This window comes from Bufo gargarizans, chromosome 4 (assembly GCF_014858855.1).
Source record: "Bufo gargarizans isolate SCDJY-AF-19 chromosome 4, ASM1485885v1, whole genome shotgun sequence".
NCBI lineage: Eukaryota > Metazoa > Chordata > Amphibia > Anura > Bufonidae > Bufo > Bufo gargarizans.
Genome location: NC_058083.1, coordinates 296,422,871 through 296,439,170, shown reverse-complemented (window position 1 = coordinate 296,439,170; position 16,300 = coordinate 296,422,871). Strand labels below are relative to the sequence as shown.

At 41.3% G+C, this 16,300-nt stretch overlaps 1 protein-coding gene across 3 annotated transcripts in view; it reads right to left on the bottom strand.

Moving 5' to 3' along the window:
• DSE (dermatan sulfate epimerase) overlaps positions 1-16,300 on the bottom strand; it is a 42,778-nt gene that overhangs the window by 11,557 nt on the left and 14,921 nt on the right. For 2 of the 3 annotated variants that reach the window (XM_044291513.1, XM_044291514.1), the window contains exons 2-3: positions 8,928-9,396; positions 656-909 (exon numbers count right to left, since the gene is read on the bottom strand). In XM_044291513.1, coding sequence (XP_044147448.1) covers positions 656-909; positions 8,928-9,343 — 670 coding nt within the window. In that variant the 5' untranslated portion in view covers positions 9,344-9,396. Of the gene's footprint in view, positions 1-655; positions 910-8,927; positions 9,397-16,300 lie in introns of those variants that run through there. The other variant, XM_044291515.1, reaches the window with a different exon arrangement.

Genomic DNA, 16,300 nt, shown 5'->3' with positions numbered 1-16,300 from the left:
GTATGGTATGCTGACACAAAAGGTTCAATCAGTGTATGTGCTGGGTGCTTTCTCTAAGCAAATTAATAAAGTATAAAGAGAAATTAACACAGCCTTAGTGTAGTGTATACAAGAACTTACTGCATAGATATGGTAACAGAGACAAGCTTACTGCTTAGATGCAGGAACAGAACCGAGCCTACTGCATAAATAGAGAGAAATAACCAAGCCTGTAGCAACTACTAATTGTTGTCAGACCACATCATTCCTTGGTGGCAGCAGTAGAAGACAACCAAAGGTCCACCAAGGTATGATTCTGCCTAAAGTTACTAATAACTAATATCATAATTCCTCTGATTTCTAATATATATGGCACCAGGCTATATACACGTCTGTGTTGGAGGCTCCATTAGAAGCAGATGATGTTGTTTGTGACTGGAAAAATAGTGCCGAATACAGAGACAACTTTTTGTGACAACTGTGAACAGAGGCTCAGAGTAGAATATTCTTGGGCAGCATTTGATGGAAAGAAAACATGAAACAAAAAATATATAGCATATGGCAATATTTTACTGTCAAAGTAGTACAATGTCAAGTAAAGACACCTGAAATTAATGCTTGGCATTCAAAGAAAGGTCAGAACCCATGAACCATACATTCGCCTTCTGAAACATACCTTGATTCATCATGACCAGGCTTCCTGTTAGTAGAGCTACACAGTTAGTAGGCTGATGGTTGTGGAGATACTGAAATCCCCACCCTCTCCTGTATGAGGTTTCATACATGTAACCTGAAGCATTTGCAATTACTTCAAGAAACCTCTCTTTTTGGTGTTTAGAGAAAGAGTTGTAGAGAAAGTCGTAAGCCGTGGCAAAGCCTACAAGTGAGTGTGCCAGGGGAACCTCATCCCACGGAGCATCCTTCACTAACCTGTAAAATAAACAGATAGTTAGGAAAGTTAGGAAACTTTTTTTTTTAAATACCATCATTACAGATATTTAGATATGGAGAAACATGGCAAAAGTCAAAGCAATTGTGACCCCCCCCCCCCCCCCCCCGTATCGGCGATTGCGGCAAACCACAGGTCAATTCAGACCTGCGGTTTGCTGCGTTTCCAGGTTATTCGGGTCTCTGTTGACCCGATAACCCGGAATAGGATGGTGATCGATGGTGTGATAATACACCACCAATCACCATCCTTTGATCCTGAGAGGTGACGCTGATGTCACCTCTCAGGATCGCTTACGATTGGCTGCACGAGCTGGAGGGGTGGTTGACTTCCCCCAGCTCTGCCTCCTCCTCCACACTGCTTCCTGGAGCGTGGAGAGAGGGGCCTTGTGGAGCCCATCTGTGCCCAGCACCCCATCTGTGCCCAGCACCACCCACAGGTACTTAGGGGCAGGTTTAGGGACAGCTTAGATTAGGCAGGGAGATTAGGGAGAGTTTAGGAAAAAGTTGTTGTTTTTTCAGCTTCACCCTGATCGGGTGTCTGGGTGCACAGCACACTTAGCTGTGTGACCCTCATTTTTTGCGGGATGAGAGGACGGTTTTATTGGCACTATTTTGTGGTGCATATGACTTTTTGATTGCTTGCTATTACACTTTTTGTGATGTAAGGTGACAAAAAAAAGAATTTTTTTGGTCACCTGACATCACAAAAAGTGTAATAGCAAGCGATCAAAAAGTCATGCACCCCAAAATAGTGCCAATAAAACCGTCCTCTCATCCCGCAAAAAATACGCCCCTACTTAAGACAATCGGCTAAAAATAAACTGACTCTGAAACTGAATTTTGGGGTGTAAAAAAGGATATTATAGTGTAAAACCTAAATAAATTTAAAAAAGTAGGCATATTAGCTATTGCCGCGTCCGTATGAATCTTCTCTATAAAAATAACACATGACATAACCCCTCAAATGAACACAGTCAAAAAAAGAAACGGTGCCAAAAAAGCTATTTTTTTGCCAAATTTTCCATTTCAATCCATTTTTTCTGTTAACAAAGCAAGGGTTAATAGTCAAACAAAACTCTCTATTTATTGCCCTGATACTATCGTTTTCAGAAACACCCCATATGTGGTTGTAAAATGCTGTATGGCCAAACGGCAGGGCGCAGATGGAAATAAGCGCCATATGGTTTTTGGAACGCAGATTTTGCTGGACTGTTTTTTTTTTTTACACCATGTCCCATTTGAAGCCCCCCTGATGCACCCCTACAGTAGACTCCATAAAAGTGACCCCATCTAAGAAACTACACTCCTCAAGGTATTCAAAACTGATTTTACTAACTTTTTTTAACCCTTTAGGTGTTCCACAAGAGTTGGAGATGAAATTTCAGAATTTCTATTTTTTGTAACCTTGCCTCACAAAAATGTAATATAGAGCAACCAAAAATCATATGTACCCTAAAAGTAGTCCCAACTAAACTGCCACCTTATCCCGTAGTTTCCAAAATGGGGTCACTTTTGTGAAGTTTCTACTCTAGGGGTGCATCAGGGGGGCTTCAAATGGGACATGGTGTAAATAAACCAGTCCTGCAAAATCTGCCTTCCAGAAACCATATGGTGTTCCTTTCCTTCTGCGCCCTACTGTGTGCCCGTACAGCAGTTTATGACCACATATGGGGTGTTTCTATAAACTACAGAATCGTGGCAATAAATATTAAGTTTAGTTTGGCTGTTAACCCTTGCTTTGTTTCTTGAAAAAATTGATTAAAATGGAAAATTTGCAAAAAAAAATTAAATTTCATCTCCATTTGCCAATAGCTCTTGCAAATTTTTGGTAAATTTGGTATTTTTTTATTCACACATAAAGTGACACTGGTCATATTTGCAAAAAATGGAGTTAATGGACCTCTGACTACAATACTGTAAAATCAGAATTGAAATTACTTAATTTGCAAGCAAAACTGCTAAGATATTCTAAGGTTGTGTTCACACTGTGTTTTCAGTGTTCGTTTGGCACTTGTGCTGGGAAAGGTCTTTGCATACACATGGAACCTATCCATGGGCCACATTTTGTTCTCATACTGTAGGTCAAAAGAGTGTCTTTTTGGCCTTTGTCGAGTCTAGTACATGGCCGTATACCTTTATTTTGCTTTAATATATAGCATGATCGACTATGCTATTCTACGCAGAGGCATCCTGTGAAAAAGTTTATTGCACAGTATATATTTTTTAACATAAGAACCTATTGGCAATGTATACCTATACAGTGGCACACATTAGTAGCATAGTTATAATCCTTCTGAAATATGCTTGCAAGTGTACTGCAAATGCAATGGCGAGATCTTAAAGGGGTTATCCCATGATTAATGTAAGAACTACCTCTTGACTAACTCTTTCTAGCAAAGCTAAACCCAGCCCTGTACCTCACATGGATCCAGCGATCTCCCCATTCATTGCTCTGCTACATCAAGCTGACAGCTTAATGGGAATGGGTGTGTCTTTTCTGCTGCAGCTAAGGGGGTGTGTCCATGCTCTCCCTATCACAGCTCAGGAGGCAGTTAAAGGATGAAACTGAGCATGTGCTGCCATTTCAATGAGCAGGACAAAGAAATAAGAGAAAATACAAACAGCAGGTGGCGCTATACAGATATATTTTGTTGAATAACTCAGCGACTATGCAAATTTTTTAATTACATGCAATTACAAAAGTATTCAGATCTAGGAGCTGGTTCTAAAACTGTAGAATATTTTTTGTGAGAAAACCTATTTAATAATCCAGGCGTTGCCCTGCAATTGCTGTCTCAAGTACTAATACAGAAGGAATGTAGAAGAAACTAATTAAAAAAGTCATACCTATAAATGTTTATTCTGGAAAAGTCTATTTAATCTGGCCAAAAATGACTTGTGTTTTGACAAGGCATGATCTGACAGGAACTACATTTCCATATCAAATGCCCCATATCATCCCTTGGAGCTCATTAGCTTAGAGATGTTAAGATTTTCAACCACGTGTGCTCCATTCACAACATCTGTGCCAGGCATGATGACAGAAGCGCACATGTTTTATGCTACCCTGTGCTTAGGGTAGAAAAGATCAAAGCAAGTATCTGCAGAATTGTAAAATCCAAAGGCAAAACCCTCTGGCCAAAAAGCTAAACTTCTCATACATTTCCTACAATGTGTGAAATCTATCAGGATGTATCTTAAGGGTCCCGTCACACGTCCGTAGTGTGTTGCGGATCCGCAATACACTCGGCGGGAACCCCCATAGAACTGCCTATTCTTATCTGCAATCCGCAAGAACATGTTCTATTTTTTTGTGGAGACGCGGCCCAGAAAGTTGGGGCCGTGCTCCGGAAATGCGGATGCGGAGAGCACATAGTGTGATCTCTGCATCTCTTCCGGCCCCATAAATAATGAATGGGTCCGGACCCGTTCCAACAAGTGCTAAGCATCTCTGGGAATTCCTTCAAGACTGTTGGAAAACTATTTCAGGTGACTACCTCTTGAAGCTCATCAAGAGAATGCCAAGAGTGTGCAAAGCAGTAATCAAAGCAAAAGGTGGCTACTTTGAAGAACCTAGAATATGACATATTTTCAGTTGTTTCACACTTTTTTGTTATGTATATAATTCCACATTTGTTAATTGATAGTTTTGATGCCTTCAGTGTGAATCTACAATTTTCATAGTCATGAAAATAAAGAAAACTCTTTGAATGAGAAGGTGTGTCCAAACTTTTGATCTGTACTGTATACATATATATATATATATATATATATACACACACACACACATACTGTTACAATTGCAACTTCATTAACCTCTTAAGGATGAGAGATTTAGCTTTTTTTTAATTTTCAATTTTCACTCACTGCCTTTCCAAAGCCATATCTGTTTTATTTTTCCATTCACATAGCCGTACAAGGGCTTTTTTTTTTTGCGGGATAGGTTGTATTTTCTAATTGCATCATCTTATATTGCATACAATGTGGTGGGCAGCTGGAAGAAAATTCCAAATGTGATGGAACTGAAAATAATGCAATTCTTCCATAGGTTTATAGGTTTCGTTGTTATACCTGTTACCTTCATTCTACGGGTCAGTACAATTATAACATGTGATTGCTTCTCCCATAGACTGCAGTGAATTACCATTGCAGCCTATGGTATTATTGCCAATTACAGACATTGACTGTGGGTGTCTGCTGTAGAAAACAGCAGGCACCCAGCGAATATGGTGCCTGCTACGCTCCAGGCGCCATCTTTAAAGAGGCAACATGTGCCATACGTATACAGTGCAAGTCACTGGGTTTAAAAACAAGAAAATACATTCCAAGTTATGAAAAAACACTGGAGTGATATGAGAGAAACATTTTGAACTATGTATAAAACATGAAACCCATTGCAATATAAAGAGAACACTTAATTGCACTGTAAATACACATAGAAAAGCACTGAGATCATTACTATCATTAAGACCAAGTGTGCCCAATGCTTCCATACTCAGGATTAAAGGGGTTTTCCGGGATTTTGATACTGATGAACTATCCTCGGGATAGGTAATAGGGGGTCCATCACCTGGGATCCCCGCCCAATCAGCTGTATGATAAGGCACCAGCATTCCTGTGAGTGCCGCGGCTTTCTTTCTGATTACCCAGCACAGTGCCGTACATTGTATAGTGGCTGTGCTTGGAATCATGCTCAACCCCATTCACTTCAGTGGGTCTGAGCGAGATACCAAGCACAGCCGCTATCCAATGTATGGTGCTATGCTTGGTAAGCATGGAAAAGCCTTTGAAAACAGCTGATCGGCGGGGGTGACAGACCCCCACCAATCAGATACGGATGGCCTATCCTGAGGATAGGTCAACAGTATCAAAATCCCAGAAAAAAAAACCTTAATTCAGTTTCCTTCCACAAAGAAGGTGAATTGTGGGAATTGAAATGCAGCAAATCGTAGCTCCAAATAAACAATAATCCCGGAGTGTGCATGCCGACAATTTTTTTAAACTCCTGTAGATGTATCCTATCCTTGTCCTACCGTTCCTAAGATCTCTTATACAGTTGCAAGAAAAGGTATGTGAACCCTTTGGAATGATATGGATTTCTGCACAAATTGGTCATAAAATGTGATATGATCTTCATCTAAGTCACAACAATAGACAATCACAGTCTGCTTAAACTAATAACACACAAATAATTAAATGTTACCATGTTTTTATTGAACACACCATGTAAACATTCACAGTGCAGGTGGAAAAAGTATGTGAACCCCTAGACTAATAACATCTCCAAGAGCTAATTGGAGTGAGGTGTCAGCCAACTGGAGTCCAATCAATGAGATGAGATTGGAGGTGTTGGTTACAGCTGCCCTGCCCTAGAAAAAACACACACCAGTTCTGGGTTTGCTTTTCACAAGAAGCATTGCCTGATGTGAATGATGCCTCGCACAAAAGAGCTCTCAGAAGACCTATGATTAAGAATTGTTGACTTGCATAACACTGGAAAGGGTTATAAAAGTATCTCCAAAAGCCTTGCTGTTCATCAGTCCACTGTAAGACAAATTGTCTATAAATGGAGAAAGTTCAGCACTGCTCCTACTCTCTCTAGGAGTGGCCATCCTGTAAAGGTGACTGCAAGAGCACAGCACAGACTGCTTAATGAGGTGAAGAAGAATCCTAGAGTGTCAGCTAAAGACTTACAAAAGTCTCTGGCACATGCTAACATTCCTGTTAGCGAATCTACGATATGTAAAACACTACACAAGAATGGATTTCATAGGAGGATACCACAGAGGAAGCCACTGCTGTCCTAAAAAAACATTGCTGCACGTTTACAGTTTGCACAAGAGCATCTGGATGTTCCACAGCAGCACTGACATATTATTCTGTGGACAGATGAAACCAAAGTTGAGTTGTTTGGAAGAAACACACAACACTATGTGTGGAGAAAAAGAGGCACAGCACACCGACATCAAAACCTCATCCCAACTGTGAAGTATGGTGGTGGGGGCATCATGGTTTGGGGCTGCTTTGCTGCATCAGAGCCTGGATGGATTGCTATCATCAAAGGAAAAATGAATTCCCAAGTTTATCAAGACATTTTGCAGGAGAACTTAAGGTCATCTGTCCACCAGCTGAAGCTCAACAGGAGATGGGTGTTGCAACAGGACAACAACCCAAAGCATAGAAGTAAATCAACAACAGAATGGCTTAAACAAAAGAAAATACACCTTCTGGAGTGGCCCAGTCAGAGTCCTGACCTCAACCCGATTGAGATGCTGTGGCATGACCTCAAGAAAGCGATTCACACCAGACATCCCAAGAATATTGCTGAACTGAAACAGTTCTGTAAAGAGGAATGGTCAAGAATTACTCCTGACCGTTGTGCACGTCTGATCTGCAACTACAGGAAACGTTTGGTTGAAGTTATTGCTGCCAAATGAGGTTCAACCAGTTATTAAATCCAAGGGTTCACATACTTTTTCCACCTGTACTGTGAATGTTTACATGGTGTGCTCAATAAAAACATGGTAACATTTAATTCTTTGTGTGTTATTAGTTTAAGCAGACTGTGATTGTCTATTGTTGTGACTTAGATGAAGATCAGATCACATTTTATGACCAATTTGTGCAGAAATCCATATCATTCCAAAGGGTTCACATACTTTTTCTTGAAACTGTACATCTAAAAATGAGTTTGTCTGTCTGTTTATCTGTTCTTTATGCGGGACCAAACGACTGGACCGATCTTCACCAAATTTGGCACAAAGGTACATCAGGTGTCCAGGAAGGTTTTAGACGTGCCGTTCCTGAGATATTCCCAAAATATGACCTGCATTATCCAATACAAGCCTGCAAGTCTCTCTTTAAATTCCAACTGCCATACACACATTTTTACTCCAGGTTTTCATAACAACCCAGTTATTTTTCTTCATTGCTGTAGGTCAGCTTTAGGCTAGGGCTACAGGATGACAATAAGTCGCACGACACATAGGGCACAACTACGCTGCTACATGCATCCATCCTGGGGTGCGACAGCATAGCCTATCAATATAAAAATTGTTGAGACAAAATGTTATGCAACACTTGTTGTGTAGCCCTAGCATTAAAGGGGCCAGGCACTGTGGAGGTTACTTTTAAAGGGGCAATGCGCTATGGAGGTCACTGTTAAAGGGGTGTAAACTGTGGAGGTCACTGTTAAGGGGGCAGGAGCAACTATTAAAGAGGCAACTGCTGTGGAGGTCACTGTTAAGGCAGCAGGGTACTGTGAGGTCACTGTTAAGGGGGCGATCCCCTGAGGAGGTCACTGTCAAGGGTGTAGGGTGCTGTGAGACTCACTGTTAAAGGGGCAGGCTGCTGTGAAGCTCAAAGTTAAGGGGATGGTCTGCTGTGAATGTCCCATTTTAAAGTGGCAGGGCACTGTGGGGGGGGGGGGGGGTCAGTGTTAAGGGGGTGAGGGGCTGTGGAGTTCACTGTTAAGGGGGTGGGGTACTGTAGAGGTCACTGTTATGGGGGATAATGTTGATATCTTTTAACGACACACAGAAACATTAAATTATAGATGAAATATACCCGTTCGAAGCTGTGTCCTTCTGCTAATATATATATATATATATATATATATATATACACACACACAAACTATATCTTACAGGATATTGTGACTTATTTTATTATTTGACATGTGTGCTTTATATGTTATGATCTAACCGACGAGATAGTCTTTCAGCTGTGGGGAGAAATTAGGGAAACACCACAACCCTGTGTAGAACTCCAAAAGTGCTCCAAAGCTGCAGAATATGTTTTGGTACATCCAGAAATACATGAAAGATTGCACTGTGAATGGTTACATTAGATTACATTCACATGGAAGTATAAGAGTCCCATGAAAGTAGATTAGGGACATGGAGGTTTATGTAAAAGAAACTGCAACAACTCTTCTTTCATCAGTAAATATTGAAAACTAAAACATGCATCAAAAGAAAATATTTGAAAAAATCTACCAACTAGGCTGTGCTGCCATTCTTTCCATGTATTCTCTTGCCAGGCCAATTGCTTCAGTGTTGTCAGGATTCAAGACACAGAACATCGCCAATGCCCCCAAGTTGTTTCCATAAATTTCATTCCATCTGGCAGAGAAGTCCTTTGGATCCCAAGGTGGGAGGTATTCCGAGGGATTGGTGAGCATAGTATAAACGGCTTTATTAATGCGTGATGCAATGTGCTGATGGGTGCCTGCAGCTTGGGTGCGCAGCTTCTCCACCTCACCCTCTGAAAAGTACAGCATGGGGTATCCATCGTATTTAGCATTGAGGAACGGGATTTGAGTATTTGTGCTGACATCGGAGCCATGTGCAAAGGCACAACAAAGCACATATATGAAAAACACACTGGGGGCTCCCCGTGTGTGTGTCCTCATTGTAGCATTAAATCTCCAGACCAAGCACTCTGCCAGACCATTTTTGATACAGCCTAATGGAAAAAAAAATATAGAGATAAGTGTGAGGAAAAGAAAAAAACACAGTATGGAAATGTGGTACTAAATTGTAACTTGGCAGAAAATCACAAATCAAAAACACAGTAACATTGAAAAACTAAACAAGGAGACAGGTAATACCAATCCAGGGCTGTTTTATAAAAAGATTAGCTGTGTCCTGCATGATGCATTTCTAGTCACATTGGTCACCGTGACCAGCTTTTAAAAAAATCTATATAAAAATCCTGGAAAACTCTTTTAAAGCCTATTTCATACATCAGTGCTTGTGATTGAAAAGCAGGTGCAGGTCAAAACCACAGAACAGGAGCAACTCTTTCCATTATACCTGATCTCTATGAAGGCTCCACTCCTGGTTTTGGCTCACCATCACTGAGGGAAACCAGTGACCAAAACTCTGACAAGAGCTAGGCCTGACTATGCTTTTTATTATTAACACAAAAACACAAATGCAATCGCACTCTGCCCTGCCTCTATGCTGGATGTTGAATAAGGCATTGGTGTACATTTTGACCAAAGCGTAATAAGCCACTCACCACGTCAAGGTCGCCTCCATGAGTGGCCAAAATGTACACCAATGCCTCATTCAACATCCAGCATAGAGGCAGGGCAGAGTGCTGGTTGCAGAGTGCGATTGTATTTGTGTTTTTGCGTTTGTATCTGTATTTCGCCATAGCAATCTGTACCTGCTAGGGGTTGTGCGGGCTGAATCGCCTCAGTAAGGCTACTTTCATACTCGTGTTTGGTGCGGATCCGTCATGGATCTGCACAGATGGATACGTTCAGATAATACAACCGCATGCATCCGTTCAAAACGGATCCGTTTGTATTATTTGTAACACAGCCAAGATGGAGCCATCTTGAACACCACTGAAAGTCAATGGGGGACGGATCCGTTTTCTATTGTGCCATATTGTGTCAGTGAAAACTGATCCGTCCCCATTGACTTACATTGTGCGTCAGGATGGATCCATTTGGCTCAGTTTCGTCAGACTGACACCAAAACGCTGCAAGCAGCGTTTTGGTGTTTGCCTCCAAAGCGGAATGGAGCCAAACTGATGCATTCTTGTGCAGAACACACTCTTTTACAATTACATTCCTGCTATTCAATTTGTTGTCCACAGTGCCCTCTATTAGAATGAAATAATATACGGTGGATATAAAAAGTCTACACACCCCTGTTAAAATGTCAGGTTTCTGTGCTGTAAAACAATGAGACAAAGATAAATCATTTCAGAACTTTTTCCACCTTTAATGTGACCTATAAACTGTACAACTCACTTGAAATACAAACTGAAATCTTTTTAACTGGGGATGTAGCTGTGAAGCAATCACATTCAAAATCATGTTATATAGGAGTCAGCATACACCTGCCATCATTTAAAGTGCCTCTGATTAACCCCAAATAAAGTTCAGCTGCTCTAGTTGGTCTTTCCTGAAATGTTCTTAGTCGCATCCCACAGCAAAAGCCATGGTCCACAGAGAACTTCCAAAGCATCAGGGGGATCTCATTGTTAAAAGGTATCAGTCAGGAGAAGGGTACAAAAGAATTTCCAAGGCATTAGATATACCATGGAACACAGTGGAGACAGTCATCATCAAGTGGAGAAAATATGGCAACAGTGACATTACCAAGAACTGGACGTCCCTCCAAAATTTATGAAAAGACGAGAAGAAAACTGGTCTGGGAGGCTACCAAGAGGCCTACAGCAACATTAAAGGAGCTGCAGGAATATCTGGCAAGTACTGGCTGTGTGGTACATGTGACAACAATCTCCCGTATTCTTCATATGTCTGAGCTATGGGGTAGAGTGGCAAGACGAAAGCCTTTTCTTACAAAGAAAAATATCCAAACCAGGCTACATTTTGCAAAAACACATCTGGAGTCTCCCATAAGCATGTGGGAAAAGGTGTTATGGTCTGATGAAACCAAGGTTGCACTTTTTGGCCATAATTCAAAAAGGTATGTTTGGTGCAAAAATAACACTGCACATCACCAAAAGAACACCATCCCCACAGTGAAGCATGGTGGTGCCAGCATCATGCCAAGGGGCTGTTTTTCTTCAGCTGGAACTGGGGCCTTAGTTAAGCTAGAGGGAATTATGAACCGTTCTAACGACCCAAAGCATACATCCAAATCAACAAAGGTATGGCTTCACCAGAAGAAGATTAAAGTTTTGGAATGGACCAGCCAGAGCCCGGACCTGAAAATCTGTGGGGTGATCTGAAGAGGGCTATGCACAGGAGATGCCCTCGCAATCTGACAGATTTGGAGTGTTTTTGCAAAGAAGAGTGCTTCAACAAAGTATTAGTTTAAGGGTGTGCACACTTGTGCAACCATATTATTTAATTTTTATATTTTTTCTTTCCTCTACCTAAAAGATTTCAGTTTGTTTTTCAATTGAGTTGTACAGTTTATAGGTCACAATAAAGGTGGAAAAAGTTCTGAAATGATTTATCTTTGTCTCATTTTTTTACATCACAGAAACCTGACATTTTAACAGGGGTGTGTAGACTTTTTATATACACTGTATGTCTTGTTGGCATGTTGACTCACGCCCACTAATACTAATTTTCCTAAACTGCATATATTTGTATATTAGGACAACATGAAAATGAAATTTCAAATCTATTTTCATTTTCATTTGAATATTGGCACAAATAATGGCAGGATGAAAACTGAATTTAAAACTCTCGTTTTGACCTTTTCCTGTTTTTATTTAACTTTTAATATTAACCATGAAATACCAGGATGGGTGATGAAAACTTCAAATTAAAAAACACAGAGCTTTTTGATTTTCATTTTCTTTTTGTCACATACTGTATTAACCATGCTCGGGTCGAAAATGAAATTGCAAATGAAAGGATTTTATTTTTAATTTCGGCATGAATTCTGCACACATTTTGAAAATGAAATGGCAAATGGGTATTTTAACCCTAGCTTCATTTGCACGTGTATTGGTATTTGCTTTAGTAATGCAAATTACAAGCTAATCTTCAACATTAATGAAATCAATACACTTTCATTTGTTTGAGGTATGTTTCATGAAGCCAGAATGTTCAGCTGTTAAATATTGTCGGAGATGCTCAACCTGTGGCCCTTCAGATGTTGTAAAACTACAACTCCCACAATGCCCTGCTGTAGGTTGATAGCTGTAGGCTGTCCGAAAATGCTGGGAGTTGTAGTTTTGCAACAGCTGGAGGGCCGCAGGTTGAGCTTGCCTGTTTTAGGTAATATCTGTGATTTGTGTATTTGCAACAAAGAAAAAAAGAACAGCCTTTAAGGCCTCATGTACATGGCCGTTGTGTGGCCATTCCGTGCATTGGGGATCGCAATTGCGGTCCCCAATGCACGGGCAACATCCGTGCAGCGGGCCGGACCTATTCAACTTGAATGGGTCCGTGGTATGTCCGCACCGCAAAAAAAAAATGACACCATATTTTTTCGTGGTGCGAAATTACGGAAAGAAACACAACGGAAGCACTCCGTAATGCTTCCGATGTTCCGTTTTGTGACTCTGTTCCGCATCTCTGGAATTGCGGACCCATTCAAGCGAATGGGTCCACATCCGTGATGCGGGGTGTACACGGCCAGGGGACGTGGATTGCCGATCCACCGTTTGCGGGCTGCAATACAGCCACGGCCACCCAACGGCCTTGTGCATGTGACCTAAGTGTGGTAATTCCTTCATTTTTGCCATGGGTTGTATATATCTCCACACGGTGAATCTCAACAACCTAAAACCATTCTCTAGCAAAACCCTCTCTTATCCAATCAGATTCCAGCTTTCATTTTACCACAGCAGGCTAGAGAAGGGAACTGGGCTAATTAGTTGCTGTTGTTAACAGTGTTTTAGCACTGAATTACATAATGGATGGTTATAGTACACGGCCTATTTCTATGCCTTATAAAGTGACACCATCAATATATCTTTACTTCTGAATATGTATGTTCAATTTATACAGAGCCGGCTGCTAATCCCTCAGCTATAACCTTTCCCCTGTAAAGAATGTAAAGAATTCCCTGACTTTCCTCAAGGGATTTTAGGCCTGTTTTAACCGAGACCAAAAAAAAAAAAAAGCTTATAGCAATACTTAATGGTTATAACACACAAGAAAGATGCCTGTTGATTGCATCTGCATTTATTTATAGAGACATGAACCCTAGAGTCTTAAAGATATCAAATATGTCTAGAGTATGGACTGCTGCTAGACCTAGCCACACGGCGAAGAGACTGGAGGCTGCGTTCAGACACGATAACCTTATGTCTGTCAGCAGCTAAATGGAAAGTCTCTGGAGGCAAAGCCGTTTAAAATGGAAGACTTATTTCTTTTAAAAACATGGTTGTAGCTGCATGGTAGTAGTTCAAGTCTAAAGGCTCATTAATATGACTCACGTTTTCTTGTATTTGTAATGATAAAAAATAGAAATTCAGGTCAGCTGAATGGGCATACAATTTTATGATGAGATTAGGATAGGAAGCTGCCACACACTCCTGTTGACACGCATCAAGACGGCAAACAGAATTAGGTGTGCTGAAACCTCTCTGACTCCTTCCAATCTGTCCACGACAGTCGCTTTCTCCCCACCAATGTCCTACGATATTTTGTTAGAATTATCAGCTAAAGTACACCTCACCCCAAACATCCATTCACCCTCCATCCCCCATAAAAAAGAAAAAAATTGAGCGGATATTGCAGATTTTGATATCTGCAGTTGCCCTGGGTTGCAGATTTTGGTCCAGATTTACCCATTTTTTTTACTAAGGCCTCATAAACACGACCGTATGTATTTTGCAAAAAACATATCTTCAAATAATACGGATGCTGTCCGTGTGCATTCAGTATTTTGCGGAACAGAACAGCATTATCCTTGTCCGTAATGTGGACAATAATAGGACATGTTCTATTTTTTGGGACGGACACGGAGAAAAAATACGTTCGTGTGCATGAGACCTAAGGATGTAAGGCCATCTCTGCGCATGAGGAAGAGGTGCTCGTCAAAGACAATAAGACAATTCTAAATGTAGGTACCACATATTTTGCATATACACAATATGAATGTATTTGGGGGTGAGACACACACACCGAATTCAAAATCTGGGGAGAAATGTAAGCATTTTCAGCAAGTTTTATACATTGCTGCATGCTCACTAAAACTAAATTGTCAGTGACCATAACATTTTGTTTCTTCAGAAAACAATTCTGGTATGTAATAAAGTTACATCACACCCCGAAAACACACTACGGAAAGATGAAAAAAAAGAAACCTGGAAAACGTACTGTAATTGAGATTGAAAAAGTATACATTGCTAGTGATGCTTGGTGAATGATGACAACCCTTTTTTTGGGGTTCTGCAGCAGGGCATATCTTGGGGCAGGGTCACATTAATACTGGGTGGAATCTCCCATTGTTGTAATGCAGGCTGCCACTCTGGCATGGTAATGGTCATACAGATGCTGGATATCCTCCAGTGGTATGTCATTCTGTGGCCTTTCAACATGGACCTGTAGGCCAGCCAAGGTGGTTGTTGGCTGCTATGCATGGGAGATCTTTTGCCCCATTTAGTCCCACACTTTCTCTATGAGGGGAGAGATCTGGCGATTGAGCTGCTGGATATGCTGAAGAGCATATATTATATAGTGAGGGCATGTGTGGGTGGACACTATCTTGTTGGAACACTGTGTCACCCGAGTCAAAATGAGTATCAGACTCACCGATAATCTGGTTTCCTGGAAGCCTCCATGACAGAATATGGATTGCCCGCCCAAAACTCATATTTCGTTTACTGAGTGTTACTTCTGTCTTTGGTGGTTCCATTAAAATACACTGGTGTTGAAAGGGAGGGCTGGGGCTTTTAAAACTCTCTGTCTTTTCCTATCCTATCAGGGGAAGGCAGTCTCAAATGTGTGCCCTCATGAAGACGACTGGGGGAAAAGGCAGTAGAACTGGTTCCACAATGTCCAAACTGGTTCTGCAATGTCCTAGACATTCTCCCCATGAATACCAGACAGGACAGTCACGGTAGCTAATACTGCCCCAGGTGTTAGTCCTCTGTGTTTCCGCACTTTGCATGATGGTATTATTTGCTCCTCAACCCTCCTGTGAACTCTGAGACGGCCATCATTAGTACAAAAGCTGAACCTGCTTTCATAACTGAACACGGATGGTCACATTGGCGTTCACAGGAGGGCTGGAAATTGCCTACTGCCATCATGCATAGGGTCAGTACAGCTGGTGATCTACCAGTGGAACAGAGAAGTATGTTTATGACCATTCCTTTATATATCTCAATGGGGGCACAGATGGACTGCCCATTCCCCTCCCCCCATGATCCTCTAGACTGAGGGCTCATTCAAACGACCGTATCCATTTCTGCAGTCCGCAAAACATGGATACCGGCCGTCTGCCTTCTGCATTTTGCAGAACCAAACGGCCAGACTTATCATACAAAATGCCTATTCTTGTCCGCTATTGCTGACAAGAATAGAACATGTTCTATCTTTTTTGTGGGGCCACGGAACAGAAGTACGGATATGGACAGCACACGGTGTGCTGCTGAGCGGTCCGCACCTTTTTGCAGTCACTGTTTCATATCAAAATGATACAAAATAGGAAAGTAAGGCCTGTTGTAGACGAGCATGAGCGGATTAGGTCCAGATGCGTTGAAAATGCGTACAGTGAAAAATGAGCGATTTCGCAAGCAAGGTCATTCCGTTTTGTATGCGATCGCGGGTGCAATGTGATTTAATGCGTTTTGCACGCACGTGATAAAAAAACTGAAGGTTTACAAACAACATCTCTTAGCAACCATCCGTGAAAAATTCATCACAACCGCACTTGCTTGCGGATGCGATTTTCATGCAGCCCCATTCACTTCT